A 27,844-nucleotide genomic window follows, 5' to 3' on the forward strand; every position below is an offset into this window, starting at 1 on the left:
TGCATGTAGGACGCCATTCATTCCTGCGGACGTTGCTTGCAATGCTTGGCTCTGATTGGCTTAGTTGGGCACGCTGCAGCTCTGGAGTTGTTGAATGCAAATACCATCATCCTCAGGCTGCTGGGGGATAATGTGATTTTTGGTGCAAAGGGCATCTCGGACTTCCCGGTCTTGGATTTAAATCTTTTGTTGTTGCCGCAGGGAAAAAAGCTTTTATTAGCAAAAAACATCTCAAAATTGTTCTGGGAAAAAGTGTTGCATTTAGTACTGGAGACTGTTGGTACACGCGGTCTGTACATATTTACACGCACATATGTACAGCATGGAGGAACAGCTGCTGCGCGGTTGCACATCTGCAGCCAAGCTGCTAATTACGTTTCCCTGCGTTTCCAGCCTCGCTCGGTCCCGCGTTAACAGCGATGTCCTCTTTAGGATCGTAAAACCCCAATCAAGGGCCATCAGACAGCCCGGTCCTGGAGCAGGGGTGCTGCTCATCACCATGGGGACGCCCCCCGCACACAGCGCCATTAAGGAGACCGGCGCCGCTGCTACATTTATTATTCAATTCATTCCGTACCCAACGGAATCAGCCCAGTCTGGGGATCACAGAACTTTCTTGGATAAAGTACATTTTAAACAAAAAGTGAATTCCAAATGTGCCAATTATTTCGTAGCTTGACAGTCTAAAAAGATGGTTTATTTCAAAGAGACGCGTTTGTGACGTTGTGCTGGCGCGTGAGGTCACGTGATGTCAGATGGTCCGCGGTCTTACATTGGCTGAGAGATTCTGAAAAGTATTTAATGAATGGAAGAAAAACAAACGAGTGATTATACTGTATGTCTGATCCAACCGGCTTTTACCTTTCTGCACAATATTTATTATATTTTTTTTTTACTATTTTAGGGTGGATCGTCTGATTGGAGAGTGGAAGAGTCTGAAGACAGATCCCTCCTGAACGAGCTGAACTTGTTTGAGTTAACTGACGGTACGTCTAGATTAACACTCCTGCCCCCACGAGCTGCCAAACCACAGCTGTCCCCGGCGCGGGTTCCCAACGGCCCCTGCTCCGTTCTCCGCGTGGACAGCCACTTAGCAGATCTGCGTCTTAATGAATTAAACCCACGTGTTGGTTTATTGAAAACATGCTTTATCTTTTAATAGTTACGTTTTAATTTAGCTACGACCCCCAGGTGTCTTATTAAATAAATAAAGCATTTTAACATCGTGGTGATCTTCACATTATGCTTAATATCTCAGATTTAATTGAGATAAGACTTTAATAAACACAATGAAGAGTTTGCGAAATCCCTGAATATTAAACTCTAGAACATTTTATAACGCAGTCTGTTTAACGCTACCGTTATACCATTAACCATTACAACCCGCGCCCCAAATCCTGCTCCACCAAGACCGTAGAGCTAACAATCACTTGGGCCCCTGGAAGTCAGTAGGAAGCTCGTAGGGGAGACAACGCCAGGTCCCTTTTATCCCTCTTTATAGCCTTAATCCATCCCAAAAATACACCATTTTAAATCAAAGCCCAGAGTAACGGCGTCTGAGTTCAGATGGAACCACTCTTTCAAAAATATAGATTTTTTTTAATTGTGTTGAATAGACGTCAAAGCGTTCGCTAGAATTACTTTTAGTGTCCTGATCGATAAATCTCTCACCAGTCCTACTTAGTCCCCGACAGCAAGTAACATCATCAATAAACCTTAATGTGGTCAGTAGGTTAGAAGAGAGTCCAGCGACGTATTTATGTGAAATTGGCATAACGGGGCCACTTTTATTACATAATATACCAAATAGACCGTACCTACATACCTTTACATATCTGATGTGTTGGCCTGGGGCCCCTGTAAACTTATTTTGCAGCATTTAACGCTTCCCACTCCTGTACATTTATACAAAAACTTTGCAAATCAGCATTGCACCCATTTTAAATGTCCCTTTAAACTGTTCGAAAGCACTTTAAATTAATCCTATTGGGTTTTCTCTTAGGACTTGGATCTACCATGTTTCTCGTGGACCTTTAGAGCTTATGAGTTATTTAAAATATATATTTTTTTTTATTTCAGGGTTCCTATTGATCCTGGCCACGGAGATCAGGTTATTATCGGATCCTGTAATGCCACGCATGTCCAGGAAGCCTTACCGAGTAAATGCCCTATGTAAAGTTTCCTGAGTACCTAAGGAATCGTCCCGTAATACGTGGTCAATGTAACAGCGTTTAGTTCGTACCCGACGTCCCAGCATAGCTTAGTAAAAATAGCCAGCGCTATAGAATAAGAGGCAGCTGCCACATGAGTAACGTGCTGTCGGTGTCTCCTCCAGGCTGCGAGGTGTTAGACGAGGGATGGAAGAGCCGGTACCCTGGGCCTCCTGACACTACAACCACCGAGGTGATCTCCTTGCGGTGAACGTCCCTAATGTAAGGCCTGCTCCTGAACCACACATCAGGGTCGTCTGCCATTTCGTAGATTGAGCCGTCCTCCTCGCTGGTTTCGGGGGTGGCGGTGTCCATCCTGGAGCCCTCTTTGGCGGACAAGTGGTGGCCCGGCAGATGCGAGGTGCCGCGCAGGCGGTACTGAAGAAGGATTCCCTTGAGCCGAGATGGTGCGTGGTTATCTGTGGAGGCCTCTTGGGCCAGGCTCTCGCCGGTATCGTCTTTGGCGTCCACCTGTCCATCGCTTTCCTGCGTATCTCCTTCAGATCCCTGCTCGGTCCGCAGACATTCAGGGGCCATCGTAGTGGAAGCTACGGTGAGAAACTGCACCGGCCCACAGTGCCCATTCAGAGAAACCATTCCTTTTCCTAGCAGTAAAGTAAAAAAGCAAAATGTCAAAATAAAAAAATCATAAAAATACAACCTGTGTGTGTAATGATGACCTCATCGTAGTGCGTATGACCTAAGAGGGGTGGCTAGTCCTAAATATCGATACTGTGACATGGGGCAGCTTAACACCCTCCATACAATAAATGTTGTTGTTATGTGCATTACTCTGCTCTCTTTGGTACTCGCGGAGAGACAGGAATAACGTGGCCGTGGTCCATGTCGGTCTACAGTTCCTGAGGTCCATTTAAGGCGTACAAAATCAAGTAGGACCCACCTGTGATTTTGGGGATCCCCTCTAGTTTTGGCACGGGTAATGTAATCAGTATGCCGAGGTCCGTTCCCACCCAGAGCAAGCCCTGGCACACCAGCAGGGCCGTGACCTTCACATTCTTCTGGCCTGAAAAGACATGGACCGAGGAGAAGACATGAGACAAGAGCTTCGATGACATCACTCACACTTCACTTTTGCGTCATTACAGGATATTCCTGGTCAGACTATAAAGCATCCATACACCATCGGGGTAAAAGGTATTAATGGGGACATTACTCTACAGACAGTATTAATGACAGGGAGTAATAATGGGGACATTACAGACAATATTAATTACAGGGAGTATTAATGACAGGGAGTATTAATGGGGACATTACTCTACAGACAGTATCAAGGACAGACAGTATTAATGACGGAGTATTAATGTGGACATTACAGACAGTATTAATGACAGGGAGTATTAATGGGGACATTACAGACAGTATTAAAGACGGAGTATTAATGGGGACATTACAGACAATATTAATGACGGAGTATTAATGGGGACATTACAGACAGTATTAAGGACAGACAGTATTAAGGAGGACATAACAGACAGTATTAATGACGGAGTATTAATGGGGACATTACGGTACATACAGTATTAATGACGGAGTATTAATGGGGACGGTACATACAGTATTAATGACGGAGTATTAATGGGGACATTACAGACAGTATTAATGACGGAGTATTAATGGGGACATTACAGACAGTATTAATGACGGAGTATTAATGGGGACATTACGGTACATACAGTATTAATGACGGAGTATTAATGGGGACATTACAGACAGTATTAATGACGGAGTATTAATGGGGACATTACGGTACATACAGTATTAATGACGGAGTATTAATGGGGACATTACAGACAGTATTAATGACAGGGAGTATTAATGTATGAATGGGGACATTACTCTACAGACAGTATTAATGGGGACATGACAGACAATATTAATGACAGACAGTATTAATGGGGACATGACAGACAGTATTAATGGGGACATGACAGACAATATGAATGACGGAGTATTAATGGGGACATTACTGTACAGACAGTATTAATGACGGAGTATTAATGGGGACATCACAGACAATATTAATGACAGAGTATTAATGGGGGCATTACAGTACATACAGTATTAATGGGGACATTACAGGCAGTATTAATGACAAGGAGTATTCATGTGGACATTAGACAGTATTAATGACGGAGTATTAATGGGGACATTACAGACAATATTAATGACAGGGAGTATTAATGGGGACATTACAGACACTATTAATGACAGGGAGTATTAATGGGGGCATTACTCTACAGACAGTATTAATGACAGGGAGTATTGATGGGGACATTGCAGTACATACAGTATTAATGGGGACATTACAGGGAGTATTAATGACGGTATTAAAGACGGATTATTAAAGGGGACATTGCAGTACATACAGTATTAATGACGGAGCATTAATGGGGACATTACAGGGAGTATTAATGACAGTATTAAAGACGGATTATTAAAGGGGACATTGCAGTACATACAGTATTAATGACGGAGCATTAATGGGGACATTACAGACAGTATTAATGACAGGGAGTATTAATGGGGACATTACAGACAGTATTAAATACGGAGTATTAATGGGGACATTGCAGTACATGCCATATTAATGGGGACATTACAGACAGTATTAATGACAGGGAGTATTAACGGGGACATTAACGACAGTATTAAAGAGGGAGTATTAATGGGGACATTGCAGACATTATTAATTACAGGGAGTATTAATGGGGGCATTACTCTACAGTTAGTATTAATGACAGGGAGTATTAATGGGGACATTACTGTACAGACAGTATTAATGACGGAGTATTAATGGGGACATTACAGACAATATTAATGACAGGGAGTATTAATGGGGGCATTACAGTACATACAGTATTAATGGGGACATTACAGGCAGTATTTATGACAAGGAGTATTCATGTGGACATTAGACAGTATTAATGACAGGGAGTATTAATGGGGGAATTACTCTACAGACAGTATTAATGACAGGGAGTATTGATGGGGACATTGCAGTATATACAGTATTAATGGGGAAATTACAGGGAGTATTAATGACAGGGAGTATTAATGACAGTATTAAAGACGGATTATTAATGGGGACATTGCAGTACATACAGTATTAATGACGGAGTATTAATGGGGACATTACAGACAGTATTAATGACAGGGAGTATTAATGGGGACATTACAGACAGTATTAAAGACGGAGTATTAATGGGGACATTGCAGTACATGCCGTATTAATGGGGACATTACAGACAGCATTAATGACAGGGAGTATTAACGGGGACATTAACGACAGTATTAAAGACGGAGTATTAATGGGGACATTGCAGACAGTATTAATTACAGGGAGTATTAATGGGGGCATTACTCTACAGTTAGTATTAATGACAGGGAGTATTAATGGGGACATTACTGTACAGACAGTATTAATGACAGGAAGCATTGATGTATTAATTGGGACATTACAGACAATATTAATGACGGAGTATTAATGGGGACATTACTCTACAGACAGTATTAAAGACAGGGAGTATTAATGGGGACATTACAGTACAGACAGTATTAATGATAAGGAGTATTAATGGGGACATTACATACAGTATTAATGAGGGAGTATTAATGGGGACATTACAGACAATATTAATGACAGGGAGTATTAATGGGGACATTGCAGTACATACAGTATTAATGGGGACATTACAGACAGTATTAATGACAGGGAGTATTAATGGGGACATTACATACAGTATTAATGACGGAGTATTAATGGGGACATTGCAGTACATACAGTATTAATGACGGAGTATTAATGGGGACATTACAGTACATACAGTATTAATGACGGAGTATTAATGGGGACATTACAGTACATACAGTATTAATGACGGAGTATTAATGGGGACATTACAGACACTATTAATGACAGGGAGTATTAATGGGGGAATTACTCTACAGACAGTATTAATGACAGGGAGTATTGATGGGGACATTGCAGTACATACAGTATTAATGGGGAAATTACAGGGAGTATTAATGACAGGGAGTATTAATGACAGTATTAAAGACGGATTATTAATGGGGACATTGCAGTACATACAGTATTAATGACGGAGTATTAATGGGGACATTACAGACAATATTAATGACAGGGAGTATTAATGGGGACATTACAGACAGTATTAAAGACGGAGTATTAATGGGGACATTGCAGTACATGCCGTATTAATGGGGACATTACAGACAGCATTAATGACAGGGAGTATTAACGGGGACATTAACGACAGTATTAAAGACGGAGTATTAATGGGGACATTGCAGACAGTATTAATTACAGGGAGTATTAATGGGGGCATTACTCTACAGTTAGTATTAATGACAGGGAGTATTAATGGGGACATTACTGTACAGACAGTATTAATGACAGGAAGCATTGATGTATTAATGGGGACATTACAGACAATATTAATGACGGAGTATTAATGGGGACATTACAGTACAGACAGTATTAATGACAGGGAGTATTAATGGGGACATTACATACAGTATTAATAACGGAGTATTAATGGGGACATTACAGTACATACAGTATTAATGACGGAGTATTAATGGGGACATTACAGACAGTATTAAAGACGGAGTATTAATGGGGACATTACTCTACAGACTATTAAAGACAGGGAGTATTAATGGGGACATTACAGTACAGACAATATTAATGACAGGGAGTATTAATGGGGACATTGCAGTACATACAGTATTAATGGGGACATTACAGACAGTATTAATGACAGGGAGTATTAATGGGGACATTACATACAGTATTAATGACGGAGTATTAATGGGGACATTGCAGTACATACAGTATTAATGACGGAGTATTAATGGGGACATTACAGTACATACAGTATTAATGACGGAGTATTAATGGGGACATTACAGACACTATTAATGACAGGGAGTATTAATGGGGACATTACTCTACAGACAGTATTAATGACAGGGGGCATTGATGTATTAATGAGGACATTACAGTACATACAGTATTAATGACAGGGAGTATTAATGGGGACATTACTCTACAGACAGTATTAATGACAGGGAGCATTGATGTATTAATGAGGACATTGCAGTAAATACAGTATTAATGACTGAGAATTAATGAGGACATTACAGTACATATCGTATTAATGACAGGGAGTATTAATGGGGACATTACAGACAGTATTGAAGACAGGGGGTATTAATGGGGACATCACAGACAGTATTAAAGCCTGGGAGTATTAATGGGGACATTAGACAGTATTAATGACAGACAGTATTAATGGGGACATTACTCTACAGACAGTATTAATGGGGACTTACTCTACAGCCAGCATTAATGACGAAGTATTAATGTAATAATGGGGCATTACAGTACATACAGTATTAATGACAGGGAGTATTAATGGGGCATTACAGTACATACAGTATTAATGGGGCATTACAGACAGTATTAATGACAGGGAGTATTAATTAAAGACTGGGAGTATTAACGTATTAATGGGGACGGAGTATTAATGTAACAATGGGGCATTACTGAGTATTAATGTAATAACGGGGCAGTACCTGGCAGCAGCAGGGTCCGGGTGGACACGTTGATCTCCTGCAGAAGCTCCAGGGTCTCCGTGTGGAAGAGACGGATGGAGGATCCGGTTGAGAAGGCCATCCACACCCCCCCGCCGGCCCTCACCATGTGGGTGACGCTGGAGGCCTCATCCTGCAGGGCCTCGAAGCTCTACAAACAGCGACATTAAGGGGGTAAGAAGCAGTGATATTACCCCAGGCCCCATTATTACCCCATTCTTAACATCACAGGTACAGAGACACAAACAGAATATAAAAGGAGGAGCCGCGCATACATAAAGCGGAAATCTACGAGAAGGACAGACGAGGACAGACGGACGGGGGGTTTCTCCGGCCAACATCGAGTCATTAAACATAAAGGAAATATGTGGATCCGAAGCAAAAATCGGCTAATTAAGACTTCAGCAAAACTAACAAAATACAGAGAGGTGACCCCTCCGGGCTGCGTGTGATTAAACAGCCATAAATTATATACATTGAAATTCTAAACTCATTAATTTGCTTCTCTGTCTCCCAAAGTCACCAACAGGTCACATCACACAAGAGCCGCCCGCTAACCAATTACAATGCAGCGCTTCAGCAGTCGTACTCGCTTTTCTTTTAATTTTCAGGGTTGCTTTTTTTTCTGATTTTTATGACCGTCGTTGAAATTGCATTTCTTTCCGTGGCCCCTCTGGCGATGGAAGGGCCGTTACTTCTGTTTATTAAGTAAAAATTCGTAGATGTCTCTGTGACTGCGGGCCATGCGCCAGATTTGTTTTTTAACCACGGGCCGGGAGAGAATGCTTTTCATTGCGCTGTAATCCTGACATCTTCACGCAGGGAAGAAATGAGTCCTAATGGTTTTTCCCCGAGACAATTTACCAACAATGTTCTAAAAGCAGCCAGTCCCGGGGTGCGGAATCAAGAACCGAAAAAAAGAAATCCAGACGAGGGCCTAATTAATTTACCCCCCGACTCCCCTACTCAAAGCCAATCAATACTTATAATTAAATCCTGGTTAGAAATGTTCCTGCAATAAGCCGTGACCATGTCATTACCAAGCAACTCAATGACCAAACTCAATGAAGCAGAATCCCATTTGTAGTCTGGGTTACTAAGCATGAAGCCACCGATAGGACGAATTCCCCAGGAGGGGAGCGGAAGGGAGGGGAAGAGATGGCTGCGGCGAGAGAGTATCTGGCTTTCACAGAGCTGAATTTCGATTAAATGCAACAAAATAGAAAAAATCATACAAAGGTGGCGGGCCAGCGCGCAGGTGCCGGGGTCAGTCCTCCAAGCAGCCAAGGTCTCTGCACCATCGCGATTGAGCACAGGTGGATCGAGACGGTTTCAACCATCATAAAAAAAAATCTACCTGCACTGCCGAGGGGCTTGGCTAGGGTTTACCACCATCCACCTGTACTGGGCCCATGCCTAGACTACCTGTGCTGCTGAAAGGTCCATCTATGATGTCATCACTCTACCTCATTGGAGAAACTATGTTCTGTCTCCATCATGCTTCTTTCTACCCTTCACTATCCCCTAGTCCAACACTCCTCCTCGCTTCTGCCTACCCCACTGGTGTCATCGCCCCTAATCCAATAAGTGGGTCCACCTGCCCCTCTACATCTGTGTCTTCTTTCACACAATGTATCTCCACCTCAACCAACGTCCATATTACCCCGCGCCTTCCCAACATCTGCCCCCACACTCTGCCCCATTCCACTCCAAAGACTAAACTAAATGAATATCATTCCAGAAAAGCCGTTTTTCTTCTTTTTAATGTCTATTCTGGGGCCCCAATCTTTATTCCCCGAGTGCAGACACGTCTTCCGCTCTCACATATCAATAATCTGTAATTATTTGGACAAAATTAACTCCGAAAATTGCCCCCATGGCTGCCAATGGCTGTTAAAACCCCTGAGTGGTTCCGATAGCTGCCGGACCGCGCCGAGCGCTGGCTGCCGGCCGCGTTTTTCCCACTTACTTAAGGCAGGGATAGCGTCCTGATTTGCATATCTATTTTACCCAACATGCACTGCTGTCATTGCACTCTTTAAGGATGCCAGTCCGGCGCGTGTCTGCGTGCGATAACCCAGGGCTGGCCATGCATTATTCATCAGCATCCGCCGGCAGCTGCCAGAGTTACGACTTGTAATAGATGCAAACTAAGTTTGTGTGTTAAAATATGCAAGTGCGGAAAGAAGAAAAGGAAAGAAAACAGAAGAAAATGAAATCCAGATACAGCGTGAGCAGCAGGAGCTCTACGCCTCCCGGCCCGGGGGGCAGAACACGGACACGCGGCGAAACTTACAGGGCAAGTAACTGCCACTCCGTAGGGTTACTGCTGCCGTAACCTAAAAGAGGGCTTTACGTTATAAAGCAGGCATTATATCTGCTAGCGATGACATCACACAACTGTGGCTGCCCCCATGCATTCTCGGGGTCTCAGGGTAAATGGGCAGATTCTCAGGGTCACTCAGTCTTGGGTAGGTTATATGCGCTGCGTTTATTATGGTGATGGCGGCAGCCAAATGGTTCTAATAACGTTGACTTAAAGGTATTCTGGTGACTTCATCCAGAGGTAAAAGGTATTCAGGATGAAGTCACCGGAATACCTTTAAGTCAATGTTATTAGAACCATAAGAAACGCAGCGCATGTAATCTACCCAGAGCCTACAAACACACAGAACGCCCTGGGGTGAATCACAAAAGGTTTTATAGAACGTCTCGCTAACAACAAAACCACCGTTAACAGGAATCTCTCACATAGAACATTAGAGCGCCGTCCCCAGGTCACTATAAACACTACTTTGGGGGGGGGTATGCCAGTGGATGAGAGGAGACGTCCAATAAACTGCCAGCTTGCCAAGCCAACTATGATGGACGTTGTAGATGGTCTTCTCCCCACCTGGCCGGAGCTCTCTATGGGAGAAGTTGGGTGTTTGGAGGGTGTACAGGGAGGGAGGAGAGGAGCAGCTGGGTCCATACCTGGGTTTTTAGGGTCCTGGGGTCCAACACAGTCACTCGGTTCTGGCAGCTCACCCATATGCAGTCATCAAGGACCAGCATGGCATGTATTGGGCCTCTGCCCACCTTCACAGGGCACGGGTTCCCCGGGTCCCAGAGACCACCTAGAGCATGAGATCAGCTTCATAGATCACATTTTCTATCCGCAGAAACCCCAAGCACCCTGAACACACCCCAAATTATCCCTGATACACCCTACAACATCTCCGAAACTGAACTCTACCAAACCCACTCACCCCAATATCCCAATGTGACCGTCAACCCTGCCAAGAGTTGTGCCTCATGAGAGATGCCGGGGAGACAGTCAGCCCACGCAAGCTAGCCGGCACGTACCTTGTTTTTTGGGGTACAGGACCACGGTGCCATCATGCAGCCCCGCACACAGAAAGTCTGGGCTATTCCTAAGGCAGAGGACGGGGTGGAGACCCGGACTCTTCACGGCCATTAAACACGGAGTACCTGTGTCCACATTGCCGTACACCATAATACTGCCGGGAAGAGAAGGAAATGATGACGTCACACGATTTACCAAATACATCACTTTAGTTCTGCAAACCCCTTTGGGCTCTGACATCATGGCGGCATTTGCACCGATTATCTCAGAACAAGAAGAGATGGAGTTTGTTTCCACTTAGAAACTCATTCTTCATCCCCCTTACCTGCCATCCTGCAGCCCCACGCAGACCGCCGGACACACCGTGGCAGAAATATATTCCTCCTCTTTCTCGGCGCTCTCTGATTGGCTGTGCACATTTTCCACGCACAGGACACGGGACGGCAGCGGGAACGCCTTCATCATGCGTGGAGACGTATGGTTCAGGGAGAAGATCTGGATCTGCCCTACTCCATCCACCTGGCCGCCTCCTAACTGCGCATGGAGAGAGAGCAAAGTCAGACTGATGTATAACAGAGGAGGCCGCAGGGGGCGCCACGCAGATAATGGGACAAATGAATGAGATCGTCAAACTTACCCATAAATACCCCTGAGGCAGCCAGGTGCTGACCGACGAGAAGCCCAGGAGCGAGGTCTGTACCGGGGTGTGAACCGCTCCTCCCAGCTGCGACAACACAGGGGAGAGAAAACAATCAAAGAGACGGAACGCGGACAATCAAAGAGACGGAACGCGGACAATCAAAGAGACGGAACGCGGACAATCAAAGAGACGGAACGCGGGATCAATGTCGGGAAACGACGCTCTACGAAAGGAACAAACAGCATGTTCCGGGGTGGTTGCCCCATTGCGCCGCACCTCCTGGGGGGATCCACTTCTACATAATCCGACACCCGGCAGGGGTATTGGGGGGGTGAAGGGTCCGCCGCCTGTACCACCTCACCCTAATCCGAACATTTTATACATTAATTAACGCTTTGATTGCCGGGAAGGGGTGGCTCCAGTTAACAGGCTGGCCGCTGCCACGGTTCAGCGGGCCGAACCCATGCCAGGTCGGCTTCTCCTGCCACGCCAGCTGGATCGCTCGCCCGGCCCGCTGGCAGGAGGCGCGGAGTCCAAGCCAGCGCTCGACAGGACACGAGAAAACGCTATTTGTTCTAATTAAAGTAAAGCGCGGCGCGCCGTGTGAAGGAAGCCATTCCCTCGGAAAGCCGGCCAAGATGCCCAGGAATATGGCTCCTCCAAGTGACCCGTCACATGCCAGCTGCTGCCAGCCGGAGACCGGCAGCTAAACAGGAGAGAGAGAGCCGTCATCAGCCACCCTGAGAGCGAGAGATCACCCCCAAGGAACCTAACCTACCACCTCACTATGCAATTATTAACCCTTCGTTTCTAATCACGCCTCTAAAGCTGAAGAATCTTCTGGGAAGGGGCCACATCTGTCCCATCCACAAAAAAACTATACGAAGACAATGGAAAAGAGACATTAACCACAGCCAAGGCCGAGGAGCTTCCAGTAATTTCCTTCCACGGATCTGGATTGATGCAATTTACATTATCTGAGACCACAACTGTCAACCAATTATAATTTGCATTCATTTGATCCCTTTTAGAAAGATGAAAAGAAGGTTTAACCTTGTAAAGGAGGTGAAGCTCACAGCTCAAGGTCACGTTTCATCAACAAATGAAGAGGTCCACCAGCCAGGAGAAACAGCAGCGCGGTGCCGGCGGCGAGCCGACAACCAACAGACTAATAGAGGGATCTGCAAAGGTTTCTCCCGCTAACGCTCCGCTGGTCGTCGTCATCGCTGAGAATTTGATGCTCACTGAGAAGCGTGTGAAGCTCGTTGCGGGGATTCATACAAAGTTTCCTCGTGACGTATTTTGTTACATTATTATTAAATTATTAAGTTACAGAAGACAATTTATCCAACAGATGTGTCATATCGTGCAATGCGGCACGTATCGGCGCTCACTCGGTAGACAGCGTACGGTCATGATCTTCAAACAGAACCAAACAACGGAACGGAGAGAAAAGCGGGTAGAATCATAGCAGAGAGGCGGTTTGGAGTGCGGTGGGAACGTAATATATACACCCGGGGGCAACAGGGCGGTCGAGAGAATTGTAAAAGGTCCCAATATTGGCAGGTTGGGTAGAAGGTCTGTAGCGTGTTGGCTGCTGTAGGGGCCAAACTCTCCTACGTCGTGGTAGCCGTGACGGCGTATAATACATCACGTAATGTAGGGGGCAGGAAGAGTTTCCATGCTTTCGCTAAGTAAGTTTTGAATGCTATCAAAACACTTCATGTCGTATAATAAGTCCCAATTCTAAGGTCACTCACCCTCCCCCCAACAATAAATGTCCTCCAGAAAAGCTCACCAGTGGACAACCAAGTCCCTCAGCAGCGGAAACCGATCCCCACGCAGCCCATGACTCTGGATTCCTTCCCTTATCCCGTACTCTGTGTCCCGGGAGGAGGAGTGATGGTGTCTCACCTGCAAGTCCGAAGCTTTGGTGGAGAAGGCTGGCAGGCGGCAGACCAAGGTAGGCGACCAAAAAGCAGCCTTGGCTTTCTTCTCCTCCTCTGGACACAACCATCCCGGCTGGTTCTCTTCTCCTTTTAAACGGAAAGAAGGGGAGTCGTTATCCTGGCAGCAAACATCAAATTCTACCGGAGGCAGCCAAAGCGCCCCCCCCACCACACAAAAGGGCTTCAGGATATAATCCGGAATATTACCCCTCCATCCCACGCAGGAACCAGGCGTCACATTAATACACAAACCTGAAGCGATTAGGCTATAGCCCTAAGCACGTGAGAAAGGGACCTCTATGGATTCACATGGACCGGTAGCCCCGGCACTGAATATTCCTGCATACGGCGCCTGCCGCGGCTTAACCTATCAGAACACAGAAGCAGCCCGTCCGGGAGACGTAGAAACAGCTATTTATAGACAACAAAATGGGGACAAAACCCAGAGATTTCCCAAACCGCGGCCAGAACACGACTGGGGGTCTCAGCCGCTTCCACCTTCTCTCCGGGGGCTTCACCAGGACAGAACCCCACGGGAGAGACCCGACATGAACACCACGGACAGACAGGCCACTGGGGGGTATTACCGGCTCATCCCGAGGGCAGAAGTAAGCAAACTTCCGCCACTAAAAGGGTTAAACGTTCTTCACCCGGAGTCGGTTATAAAGTCAAACCAGTGACGGGGAAAACATGAACGCGAACGCTCAGAAACGCTTGGTTTCTACGCACAGCGAGGAATAAAGTGAGAAAAGTTCGTTTCAAAGTCTTTCTTTAGTATAAATCCCCGAGCCGGCATGGGCTCTTAATCCAGAGCTATTACCGGGCGAAAAAACGCAGTTTCAGTGTATTCAAGAAACACTCAAACGGCCTGAAAAAACCCAAAGTGTTCCACTCCGGGGGAAGAGAAAATGCGAATGCAAGAAAATCCGCTCTCAGAGGTGCTTTTTAGTTTTTTCTTACATTTAGCCTGGATTTAAAAAACCTCCCAGAGCAAAACCATCAATAAATGAAAATACTAAAGCCGCAAGAAAAAGGGGAACGCGAGATTAACCCCTTCAGAAACCCCAGACCCTGAAAGGCTTTGCCCGCTTAGTGCAGTTTCTAACGCAGCGAGTTGGCAATCGAGCATAAAAAGCGATTTCTTCCCATTAGAGGCGAACGGTCTTTCTAACGCAGTCACGCTCCCCTCCGGAGCAGAAAGACCCGGAGAGACGGATAACGGGGCGGAGCGCAATCAGCCGCCATTAAACCCGCTTCCCAGATGATTTTAAACAGATTTCCTCCCATTAAACGTCTCAGCGGCGCCCGGAGAAAGCGGAAGAAAGAGAACGGAGAGAGAGAATGGAGGCTGAAGCTTTAAACAGCCCAGAAGAGGCAGGAGAAGCCTTTACTCTCCAGCCCACCGCCTATTCCCGCTACGCTCACTCGAACGCTCACTCACACGCTCACTCACACGCTCGCTGCTAAAATGCGATTTTCTAGAGTCTCTGTCTATCCGCGTTCGTCATGCGCGGCTTTCAGAAGGAGCCGGGCCGCCCACTGGAGATTATGAAGGAAAAATAGAGGCGGAATAATAATGATAATTCAGCTCACGGTAAGAACGGCCAATTAAAGCTGCGATCCCACTCGGTAAATTGTCCCGGAGCCGGCGCCACGGATTAGGGCCGGGAGGCAGGTGAGCCGTAACTCTGCAGACGGCGATTAATCTCAGTACCCGCGGCTCATAATACCCGCCGCACCCCCACTTACTCAGCGCGATCTTGGCTAAGTGCATTCGGTTCACCCAGGTGATTTTACTCAGCGGGTTCGGAGTGATGAAAAGCGCCATGAAGCTCAGGGGCCGGCCGGACCTGGAATGGAAGCAAGTGGAGAAATCAGGGGTTAAAGAAAAGCTGGACACAGTAATATAAACGCCCCCCAGCACTGTATACAGTAATATAACCCCCCCCAGCGCTATATGCAGTAATATAACCCCCCTAAAAACAGCAGAATATTGTTAATCTGATACGAGGAATAAAAAATAGTAACGATGAGGCCGACCAAATCATGAAAGCCTATATATTTAAGAAAATAGCAGATTAAGAGTCGCTGGAAATATTCCCGTTACAGGGGGGGGCACTCATTCTCGCTCCCCGGCTGAAAGGTGGGCTGCTTTCTAGGCAAAGCAGGTAACGTGGTTTGAGGAGAGACTCAGGAGCTTCATTTTAAGGATATGAATAGAGTTCCGAGTCATAGAACAGTCAATAACGCGGGATGAGAATATATAACGCACGATGAGAATATATAACGCGGGGTGAGAATATATAACGCGGGATGAGAATATATAACGCACGATGAGAATATATAACGCGGGATGAGAATATATAACGCGGGATGAGAATATATAACGCAGGATGAGAATATATAACGCGGGGTGAGAATATATAACGCGGGATGAGAATATATAACGCGGGATGAGAATATATAACGCGGGATGAGAATATATAACGCGGGGTGAGAATATATAACGCGGGATGAGAATATATAACGCAGGATGAGAATATATAACGCGGGATGAGAATATATAACGCGGGATGAGAATATATAACGCGGGATGAGAATATATAACGCGGGATGAGAATATATAACACGGGGTGAGAATATATAACGCGGGGTGAGAATATATAACGCGGGATGAGAATATATAACGCGGGATGAGAATATATAACGCGGGATGAGAATATATAACGCGGGATGAGAATATATAACGCGGGATGAGAATATATAACGCAGGATGAGAATATATAACGCGGGATGAGAATATATAACGCGGGATGAGAATATATAACGCGGGATGAGAATACAGACGGCCCTCTGCCATCCCCAAACCGCACACTTCCAGGAGTAATTAAAGTAACGATAGGTAAATATCGCAGGCGTCGCACGCAGACGCCTCTCTCCGCTCCTCACCATATGGCAGCTTCTTTACAGATATTTGTAATAAAGGATTTCACACTAAGATTTAACCCGAACAATCCTAAAATGTACATTAAACACTAGAAAACAATGAATTTTAAAGACCATTTTCACCTAAATCACCCCATTTTGCCTCCTGCGCTCGCTGTAACGGCTCTGCCTGTTTCTGGAAACATCTGGCGATCGGCGCCACCAGGTGGCAGAACAGAAATTACCCAACGAACAATCCCAGCCGCCCCGCTTTACCCTCTCAGGGCCACCGAATCACGGGGGGCATTACTGGATCTTCAGCGCCCGTCAACACCGGGGCTCAAAGTGCTGAGTTTGGGTTTTTGACCCCAAAACCACCTTATATATTTTTTTAAATCAAGGACACTATACATATATATATATATATATATATATATATATAACGTCATATTTTTTGTTAATGGAAAAAGGTTGATGGAAATTAATGGAAGAGTCCACCCCAAAAACTTACTTGTCCAATTTCCTGGGCAGATGAAGCTGAAGCCGAAGGTGGCATTTGTTGGCCGACTGGATTTCTTCTTCTTTTAGCCGGATGAGCTTCTGCAGGCCGAGGTACCAGTCCTGCGCCACCGTCATGTTCAGATTCTGGGTTCAGTGAAAAGTACAGGTTCATGTGACCCCAAAAGCCAAAGAGCTTCAGACTTAAGATGCCCCCCATCCCAGTGTAAAGATCTCTCTGTATCCCAGCGATTCGGGGGGACGGCAGGACGGGCGTCATTCACCTGGTAGGTCCCGTGCAGGGTGCTGATCAGTTGTGTGATCTGCTCCACAATCTCCAGATCTTTCTTCACCTCCTGCAGTTCTTGGTAGAGACGCGGTGACCCCAGAGACACTTTACCTGCGGAGATAAAAGTCTGATTCAGACGACGGGACCCAGAGGCAGAGGAGCTCACGGACAGAGACGGAAGGACAGGGCAAGGAGGACCTCTCAGCAGAAGACATACTCTGGCCAGATGGTGATTGCCTCTTGCTGGGCACTTGAAGTCCTGGGGTGGCCTCCTTCTCCAAGACGTTATCTTCTTGTCCAAACTCCGCCACCAGCAGCTGCAACAATGGAGCGTTCCACTTCATAACGTAGCGAGGGCCAAGAGGTACCAGATTCCCAATATCCGGCTGCCCCCTAAGAAAGAAGATGCTGGGAGGTCAGAGGGGCGTCGAGAACGCAAAGGGAAGCTGCCTTAATGTTTAGTTCAAAGCATGTTAGGTCAAAAGAATTTGTCACCAAACGAGACACGGTTGTCCTGCTGGTGGCGCGTGACCATCATGGTCTCTCGTTCCTTAAGCCTTGCAAGGTCTTACTTGAAGTTGATGTTGGCGCAGACCAACACATCGTTCAGAAGAAACAGTCTGCGTTCCTTGGACTTTAGGAGCTGCCCCCGTTCCCCATACACCATCTCGGTGAACGTCTCGCACAAAAGAAGCTGGCACTGTCCGGAGCTCAAACTCTGCAAGTTTACGGCAAGAGAGAGAGAGATGAAGACCCGTAAGTGAATGAAGCTTCAAAGACATCAAGGGAGACAACGAGAGCCGCGCTGTGCTGCCTCTGCAGACCGGCAGAAGGCGGCTGCGGGGTGTCCGGGCACAGCAAGGACTCACCTTGTAGAGGGAGCTGCGGTCACTGATGCTCTTGCAGAGCTGCTGTATTTCGGCCATTTGGTCGGCCAGCCGTTTCTGCTCATTCAGCTTCTCCGCCAGAGTCTCCAACTCCGTGAGGGCCAACTGGAGCGACAGCCGGTCAGGGTGTCCACGCGGAGTGTTCTTCAGCATGTCCTGCAGGGCCGGAGAGGAGTGAATCTCTAGCGAGTTAAGGAGGTAAAGTGGAGAAGGAGGTAAGATGGCACGGACGTTACCTGCAGCAGGAGAATAAACTGAGGGAAACGCTGGATGGGTTTCACCATCAGCCCATAGAGAGTGACCCTGTCCGGACTGGCCGCCTGCTTCTTCTGCAAGAGAAAGAAACAGCAGGGTAGTCATGGGCAAGAAGACATGAGAGCTACACTTGTGGGGCAGCGGGGGCAATTCAATGGGAGGGAGGTGGGAAAGGCTTCTTTGGGAGTTGAATGGGGAGCTGCAGAGAAGCCCCCGATCCGCTCACCTTCAGGAAGTCCAGGAAAGCGGGTTTTGTAAGACAAGCCTTCTTGATGAGCGTCATGGCGTTGGTGAAGTTATTGACGTACTCGCTGTACACATCCAGCACCATAGATTTGGAGAACTGGAAGAGGAATGGGGGAGAGACGTTTGTGTTACGCCGGGGTGGGCTTCCTACCATGTTACTTTTTGTGCACAAGTTAAACAAAATGTGTCCCAAAATAACAATAACGTCCGTTTCTGTCCGAAGAAAGAAAGAGCACGAGATACATTGTATCCACACAACACATAGCACCACAATATAATGGGAGAAGAAAGAAAGAAAGAACACGAGATACATTGTATCCACACAACACATAGCACCACAATATACTGGGAGAAAAAAGAAAGAAAGAACACGAGATACATTGTATCCACACAACACATAACACCACAATATAATGAGAGAAGAAAGAAAGAAAGAACACGAGATACATTGTATCCACACAACACATAACACCACAATATACTGGGAGAAGAAAGAAAGAGCACGAGATACATTGTATCCACACAACACATAACACCACAATATACTGGGAGAAGAAAGAAAGAAAGAGCACGAGATACATTGTATCCACACAACACATAACACCACAATATACTGGGAGAAGAAAGAAAGAAAGAACACGAGATACATTGTATCCACACAACACATAGCACCACAATATACTGGGAGAAAAAAGAAAGAGCACGAGATACATTGTATCCACACAACACATAGCACCACAATATAATGGGAGAAAAAAGAAAGAGCACGAGATACATTGTATCCACACAACACATAACACCACAATATAATGGGAGAAGAAAGAAAGAGCACGAGATACATTGTATCCACACAACACATAGCACCACAATATACTGGGAGAAGAAAGAAAGAGCACGAGATACATTGTATCCACACAACACATAACACCACAATATAATGGGAGAAGGGCCGAGCGGCTCCCGCATCCCACACGAGATACAAAACCACAGGTTTTACAGAAAAAAGGGCTTTTCCTAGCCTGGATAATATAGATTCCAGATACTTCCTTTTAAAGAAAAATAAATCACAGAGAAATAATCACAGAAAGGGTCGGTTCGCGCTTCCTCTTTTCTTTTTCCGGACTCGCATCCAGATGTGGCTTTTTCCTACTATTTTCGGCAGAATGTGCCAGTTTTCCGGTTCTAGGTCTGCGGTTCTATGTTTAGTGATATGTTTAGTGACAAAACTGGAAGGCTGCTCTGTGCATTGACAAGCATCTCCCCTCTACATTCACAGCACGTCCTCTTGTTTTGTCTCGGTACGTATTTAAGGACTTGGATTATTTCCAGGGTTTATGTCTGTCCTGCCACCAGCGCTCCAACCCGGGGCTCATCCCCAGCAGCTGACGTCTCACTCGGTTTAGGGACGACCTGGCAAGGGCTGCAGGCGCAGCTATCGGTGCGTTTCCTGCATCCCAGTCCGAGATTCCTGTTCAGACCTAATTGCCTGGGGGGGGCGGGAGTGGCGCTGAGTGATACCCCAAATCAGGGCATGAGTGATTACCCATGATCCCCACGATCACCCCCCACTCACCGATGCTACGAACAGGTCCCCGACCTTCTCCGATGAGTCCCACTCGGCCACGCGGGAGGCCAGCGCGATCTGGAACACGGAGTGACAGTGCAGGATCTCCTTCACTCTGGAGAAGACAAGCTGGCACTTGCGGGCGCTGAGGAGCTTGGGCTCCATCTCTAGGAGTGGGGTCCGGTAATCCTAGTCGGAGCGAGAGGACAGTGTAAGTGAGGCCACGGAGTGTGCTCTGCTCAGTTAGGTGAGCTCACAGGGTATACCCCGCGCAGGCAGGTAAGCAGACGGGACCCGACTCACCTGCAGGACGCGGCGCAGAGACTCCACGTAGCTCTTCTCGCTCTGCACTATGGAGGCCAGAATGTGCCGCCGCAGGATCTGCACGAGACACAGAGGTTTGTGGTCTGCGCGGTGGGCCGGGGATCGGTGCGACGACTTCCAAGACCCCCGCGCTTACCTGCTGGGCGCTAAGTCCCTCCGGCATCGGGCCGAGCTCGGACGCAGGGGGCTTCAGGTCCAAGTCCAATCCACTGATCTCCAGGAATCCCATCTCCTCCTCCTCCGAGTCCCCTGAAAAGAAAAGACACGAAGCCCTGAAGGACGGACGTGGCCCCTGCGGGAGCGGAGGGGAGAAGTGTCACGCAGCAGCGCATGCCCGGGCCGGGTGTCTGATTACCCGAGGAGACGCTCTCCTCTGTCACGCTCTCCTGCTGCCCTTTCTGGTTCTTGGTGCCACGTCTCCTGAACCAGTTCTTGGCCCCCGTCGGCCCGGGCCCCCTCCCTGCTCGCAAGTCCATGGAAAGCAGAGATTTGCCCAGGAAGCTGTGCCGGGGTCCGCGTGGTCGCGTGTGCACGGCTCGCCCCGGGCTTGGGTTTCACTTGGAGGCTTTGGTGTCAGTGACTGGGTAGGGGGGAGAGTCACGGGGAGGGAAGTGTGAGCTGTGGTTGCCAGTCTGGAGGAGGAGGAGGAGGGAAGAGGATTTTGGCCCTTGGAGGATCTGCTGACAGCGCGGCTCTGCTTTGTGACTCAAATGTCACTTCCCTCTCTGCGCTCACAGCGACAAGCGCTCGGCCACACGCGCCAAGGCCCCCGTCTACTAAACACAGCTGCCGTCTCTTACCCGCGGTCTCCTTCCGCTGCAGGAATGTTACTTTGCGCATGACTGCGATGCGCGTTTTCTCCAGCCCGTCTTTGGTGCCGCTCCGAGCCGCCTTCATCAGCTGCGTCATCTACAGGGGCAAAAAAGCAGAGAGCCTGAACCCCAACACCCCGACCGGGGGACATCAGCATATCGGGGGGGGCATCAGCATATCGGGGTATTACACGTTCATAACGGGCAGAACAAACAATACGATGAAATATAAAGTGTCTAAAGCCAGGAGAGACGGGAGAGACTGTCTAATGAGAGAGTGAGAGAGAGAGAGTGTGAGAGTGTGAGAGAGTGTACACGCTCTACACGGGGAGAGACACGCTCTACACGAATACACAACCACTCAACACAGACGCACACGCATGTGCCCTGAACACTTTACGGCGAGGCAAAGCCTCGTTTCATTATGTGCGACACGCTTACAACACGTTCTATTCACATGTATCTGGGTGATGCTGCCCGGCAGTGAGACCCGTGACTCCCGCGCTACACGGGGGGGTTCATTACTGTGTTATTTGGACACCGATGAGTCCCACGTTTATTGTTTAAGGAAGAGGCACCGGGCGTCATCCTCCAGGGCTGGGAAATCCTGGGTTTGCGGCCCCAGAGGGCCGGTTTGTTTAAAGCAGAAGAGACAAAACAGATAAGATTTTAAAAGCATGCAAATTGGGACCCCGTCGCTTCAATAGGGTCCCGAGGAACATGTACCTTCCAGCGGGGGCTCTGTGTCGGCTGGTGGGCATCTCCTCCCCCGACTCTCAGAGCCAGGAGGTCTCTTTTAGTCCTGCTGTACCTCTCCTTTAACCTATTCAGATCTGGAGAAAGCTGAGCGTCGGCCGGCCAGCATGCAACAAACGCAGCAGAGACGGGTCCGCAGGGAGCAGAGAGACAGAGGACACAGAGAGGCGACAGTGACACACACACCGGGGAGCGAGAGCGCAGCCAGAGAGCAGCGTGCGGTCAGGGCTATAGGCGGCACAGCGCTGAGCGATATCCCGTGACCCATAGGGGAAGGTGGTCAATGCAAGCCCCCCGTACACACACAGGGACTCACCGTCATCACAGAGATCCCCTCCAGTCCTACTTATCGTATGTAAATATGAAACGCGGCCAAGAGAGTCACGGGGATGCGGATACATATTTATACAGACTTTCTATTCTATGTATTTTATGATATATACACAGACAAAACCCGGCTGGATGCGAGGGTGGGGTACGCGGGATGAGCCGACTGCAGCGTCATATACCCCAATTTAGACGGGTGACCTCTCATTGTGACTGCGGGGCGGAGGACGGGGGAAGCAGCTGCCTGGCAGAGACCCACTCGGGGCAAATGTCACGTCTCCCGAATTCCACAGCAGATGACTGCCCTCTAGTGGCGCCACTCGCACCCTACATTATATATATATACGCTGTATACATCTATATATATACTGTGTGTGTGCGTGTATATATATATACATATATATATATATATACTGTATTTACATATACACACTGTATACATATATATATATTCTGTGTGTGTGCGTGTATATATATATATATATACTGTATTTACATATACACACTGTATACATGTATATATATTCTGTGTGTGTGTGCGTGTATATATATATATATATACTGTATTTACATATACACACTGTATACATATATATATATTCTGTGTGTGTGTGCGTGTATATATATATACTGTATTTATATATACACACTGTATACATATATATATATTCTGTGTGTGTGCGTGTATATATATATATATATATATACTGTATTTACATATACACACTGTATACATATATACATATTCTGTGTGTGTGTGCGTGTATATATATATATACTGTATTTATATATACACACTGTATACATATATATATGCTGTGTGTGCGTGTATATATATATATATATACTGTATTTACATATACACACTGTATACATATACATGCTCTGTGTGTGCGTGTATATATATATATATATACTGTATTTACATATACACACTGTATACATATATATATATTCTGTGTGTGTGTGCGTGTATATATATATATACTGTATTTATATATACACACTGTATACATATATATATGCTGTGTGTGCGTGTATATATATATATACTGTATTTACATATACACACTGTATACATATATATATGCTGTGTGTGCGTGTATATATATATATATACTGTATTTACATATACACACTGTATACATATACATGCTCTGTGTGTGCGTGTATATATATATAGCAATGAGACAGGAGAGGGTCAGAGAGGTTTGGGGGCTCCAAAGCTGATGATCAGAAGGAACAATATTCGGAATCATTAGTCTATCGCCGTCTCGGGCAGGTATTTAAAGCTGCGCGTGGCAGATATACGGCTCTTTAACATAAAACAAGACCAAGGTGAGAGTAACGTTTGAGTTCCTAAAGCTGTTGGAAAAAAGGGCCGATTAGACGAGTGGACGGCCCCTATCTGCCGGCAGGTTCTAGGGGTCTTGCTCTCGGAACGGCCATCTCTCTAACAGACCGGAGTCTCCTCGCTCTGCTATATGTGAACTATATGGCTATTGTCAGGGAGACGGCAACATACTTACTGCGTGTCCCGGTGTGGGTTGACCAGAACAGCTTTGGGTCCCAAACCCCCGATGCCCCTCTCTCCTCTCCTGAAGCCCCTCTCCTCCCCTGATGCCCCTCTCTCCTCCCCTGAAGCCCCACTCTCCTCCCCTGATGCCCCACTCTCCTCCCCTGATGCCCCACTCTCCTCCCCTGATGCCCCACTCTCCTCCCCTGATGCCCCACTCTCCTCCCCTGATGCCCCACTCTGCTCTCCGGAAGCCCTTCTCCTCCCCCCGATGCCCCTCTCTCCTCTCCTGAAGCCCCTCTCTCCTCCCCTGATGCCCCTCTCTCCTCCCCTGAAGCCCCTCTTTGCTAGTAGGTCAGAGTGTTTGCTGGAATGGGGGTATCGCAGGGTTCTCCAGCCCTGGAATGACTGAAGTGGATCTTTTATACATGACGTTAAATCTCACCTTGGGCTGGAAGGCCACGAAGGGTTTGGCCGGTTTGGGCTTCTCTTCCTCCGAGTCCTCGCTGTAGCTCTCAAACTCACTGGAGCTCCAGCCGGTGTCTTCAAACTCTCCTCCGCATCCCTCGGGGTGAACGTTCTCGTAGATCAGGTGGTGTCCCGGCCCTGCGGAGCCAGACGCCGGGAACCTTTACGGCACGTTGGTGCTCATCCGCGGCCCCAAAGAGCCAGGGGCCAGCAGGAAGATGCGAGGAGCCAGGGCTGCCCGGCTCTCGCCGTCCGTCTGTCCTCACGAAGCAGTGTCACTGCTTTACCGTTCCCCCTTCCACACGTGTAACATACATGTAACATGAACTCACCGCCCTGGTTCTCATGCTCGCATGGTACATCGTCATAAATTGCCCCTTCCTCTGCGCTGCGGGAGAGCCGCCCCGACGAGAAACCTGAAAAGGGAGCAGCGGAAATTAACTCCAAAAATAACGACCCTCGTTTTATATAAAGAGAGGCATTTGGGGCCCTCCTGGCCGGACCTCGCCTGAGATCGTCTTAAACCTTTAGTGCCGGGGTAACTAACATCCCCTCACCTTCTCTGATCAGATCCTGCCCCAGACTGCGGCCCTCCACTCCAGGCTTTCCCGTAGGGTCCCCATTACCAAGCGTCCGGGGGGTCCTAAGGAGGAAACGCAACGGAAATGAGACAATCTCCAGACGTCCAGCGGAGCAGACGGCAGTTAAAGGGTTACCACGCCTGAGCGTTTAGGCAGAGCTACAAAAAACAACAACAGCCCCTCTGCCCCGGGGCAACAAGAGCTGCTAACACCGAGAGCTGCAGACCGAAGGGCTGAACTGGAGCAGCGGCCCGGGGGGGGCTTGTATACGGTCCTTGGGGGGGGATACGGTCCTGGGGGGGTACGGTCCTGGGGGGGTACGGTCCTGGGGGGGGTACGATCCTGCCTCTACTGCCCCAAGCTGCCTTTACTTTAACAAATTTCCCCCTAAAGCGACGAATCGTTGCCCCCCAGGACAGGACTGAAATCAGGGGGCCGCCTCTCATTCGGGTCCCAACAGTACAAAGAGCCATAGATACATTGACAATCACTTTAATTGTCTCCTCTCCGAGACCAGGTCACTGCAGTCCACTTTTGGTTAACCAACAACTGCGAACGTCACCCGAAGTCACTCTTAATCCGGGAAGCTTCCGTGGCTGCGTAGAGCGACTCTGCAGACAACCTTTCAGACATTCCCATCAATATCAGCCACGTGACACCGGCCAAAGCCGTGATTCATACAAATAATAGCTGCTGGGAGGCGAAACCCGAGCACGAGCCCGCCGAGCCTGTCTGCCGGGAGATCGGGCGTCTCATTAGCAATTCGATTGCAAAAACTCGGCTAAAATGAACCCTCTGAATAGCGGGAGTGCTGGTGACGGTGCGCAGCACGCAGAGGGTTAATGGATCTCACAGACGGGCGACCGTCACAGCGTTACCTCCAGGTAGTCTCTGTCGCTCTCGCTCGCCATCCCTGCCGTCTGGCATGAAATCTGCAGCAGCAGGAAGTGGCTGAGAATGGAGACCGGCAGCTTCCCTCCCTCCCCAATCCTCCCCTCCCCGTCTGAGCCCTGCAGGATCTCCCAGACACGACACAGGAGGGCCAGTCCTGGCCCCTCTATCCCAAACCAAAGCCGCTGCCGCCAACACCGACCAACCGGTGACGTTCATTAGCAACCCTTAAACCATTACATAAATCGTTACATACCAAATCCTTCAATACCTGCCAAGTGTCCCGTTTTAGACCCAAACCCGCGTGTCTCTCGGTTTCGCCCCAGTGCCCCATTATCCGGATTACAGAATCCCAGCCGACGGCGTATAAACCGCGTGAAACGCGCCGGCGCTGCGGGTGCCGCTCGCCCAGCTGCCAGACCTTGCGCTTCACACAATTAACTCCCCGTCGCGGCTATCAGAGGCTCAGCCGGGGCACGTAAGGCAGACACGTTTCCTAAACACTCGCCCCGGCCCCGCTCCAGAATTCCTCCACGACTAAAACAAACAGCGAGGAATTTTTGGGGTAGGAGCAGCCGTCCCCGGGGGCCCTGGACGCGTCGGATGTTATGTCCTGCTCTGAATGAGGGATTTTGTAATAAAGGGTAATCTGCAGATATTAGTGATTTCCAGCTCCGAATGACTGACACTGTACAGATCTGTACATTACATACGTGTTACCATACTTTACATACATGTTACATACGTTGCATACGTGTAAACATGCGCTGACTCGAGGATTAGTAGACCCGGTCCGGCCGGTCTCTCCCCGCGAGATCCGAGAGAACATTGTGTAAAAATCCAGAATGTTAGAATGTTTGGGGGAATTTCTTAACCCCGCGAGCACGACACGCAAGCGTAAGCTCCGAGAACCCGATAACGCTCCCCTAACACGCTGGGCGAAGAGGGGCCAAGAACCCCGGAGTCTGCGTTTGGAGCCACTTACCGGGGAGGGTCCGTCACGGGCGCAGGTTCTGTAACGGAGAGAGAGAGTTCTGGTTAGTGAGGCTCGGGACACGCGGTATAAATCGGCACACGCCGATCTCTTTATTGTCAGGGGGAGAGTTTCCGGGGGCTCCGCGGGTCGCCTCCGCCGGTTATCCGCTCAGCGAGTATGAGTGCGGCTTTCATGATGCCTTCTTGATTAGAAATCCCCTGTTTAAGTTCTTTTAGATTTTCTCTGGGCCGACAGGTGAGGAATGCAACTCCCATCACACCTGGAGGCTCGCTGTCTATTATTAGAGCCGCGCCGCACGTTTTAATTAGAGACTCTAATGACACATTCTGAAAATGACAGATGCTGCGGGTCACACCCGGCCTGCGCTCACTAACCTGCGCGATCTGCGCTCACTAACCTGCGCGGTCTGCGCTCACTAACCTGCGCGGTCTGCGCTCACTAACCTGCGCGGTCTGCGCTCACTAACCTGCGCGGTCTGCGCTAACTAACCTGCGCGGTATGCGCTCACTAACCTGCGCGGTCTGCGCTCTCTAACCCGTCGGTGACGCTCACTAACCCGCCGGTGACACTCACTAACCCGCCGGTGACCCGGGCTGTGGAGGAATTACCGGTACTCGGCGGCAGGTCGTCGGGCACTTCCTTCCGTGATGGCGGAGGCGAATCGAGCGCGGTGCTGGAGGACGAGGAGATCAGTCTGACCTTTAACCTCTGGCTGGGCGCAGAACC

General features: G+C 48.1%; 1 protein-coding gene across 2 annotated transcripts; it reads right to left on the reverse strand.

Moving 5' to 3' along the window:
* Positions 1–1,578: 1,578 nt before the first annotated feature.
* Positions 1,579–27,773, reverse strand: ARHGEF10L (Rho guanine nucleotide exchange factor 10 like). 2 transcript variants are annotated; one of them, XM_053451898.1, is made up of 25 exons: positions 27,727–27,773; positions 25,207–25,292; positions 24,982–25,065; positions 24,627–24,787; positions 22,309–22,425; positions 21,571–21,679; positions 20,907–21,019; positions 20,750–20,827; positions 20,456–20,635; positions 18,863–18,979; positions 18,618–18,710; positions 18,364–18,537; positions 18,067–18,212; positions 17,712–17,887; positions 17,490–17,605; positions 17,219–17,352; positions 15,532–15,632; positions 13,748–13,869; positions 11,831–11,917; positions 11,519–11,727; positions 11,193–11,347; positions 10,821–10,963; positions 7,830–7,998; positions 3,112–3,234; positions 1,579–2,815 (listed from the first exon to the last, which is right to left on the reverse strand). In XM_053451898.1, the coding sequence occupies exons 6-25, from the start codon at positions 21,677–21,679 to the stop codon at positions 2,280–2,282; spliced, it is 3,081 nt and encodes a 1,026-aa protein (XP_053307873.1). In that variant the 5' UTR covers positions 22,309–22,425; positions 24,627–24,787; positions 24,982–25,065; positions 25,207–25,292; positions 27,727–27,773; the 3' UTR covers positions 1,579–2,279. The 2 variants fall into 2 exon arrangements, with proteins under 2 accessions (XP_053307873.1, XP_053307874.1); XM_053451899.1 differs by lacking the exons at positions 22,309–22,425; positions 27,727–27,773 and having other exon boundaries at positions 25,207–25,363.
* Positions 27,774–27,844: the final 71 nt, after the last annotated feature.

Source organism: Spea bombifrons, chromosome 12 (assembly GCF_027358695.1).
Source record: "Spea bombifrons isolate aSpeBom1 chromosome 12, aSpeBom1.2.pri, whole genome shotgun sequence".
Classification (NCBI taxonomy): domain Eukaryota; kingdom Metazoa; phylum Chordata; class Amphibia; order Anura; family Pelobatidae; genus Spea; species Spea bombifrons.

Coding starts and splice junctions, on each gene's coding strand:
- ARHGEF10L (XM_053451898.1), bottom strand. CDS start 21,679: ATGACGCAGCTGATGAAGGCGGCTCGGAGCGGCACCAAAGACGGGCTG. Junction 18,980..20,455: donor GGGACCTGTTCGTAGCATCG/GTGAGTGGGGGG, acceptor TTCCTCTTCCAG/TTCTCCAAATCTATGGTGCT. Junction 18,538..18,617: donor AGTTTATTCTCCTGCTGCAG/GTAACGTCCGTG, acceptor CCGGCCCTGCAG/GACATGCTGAAGAACACTCC.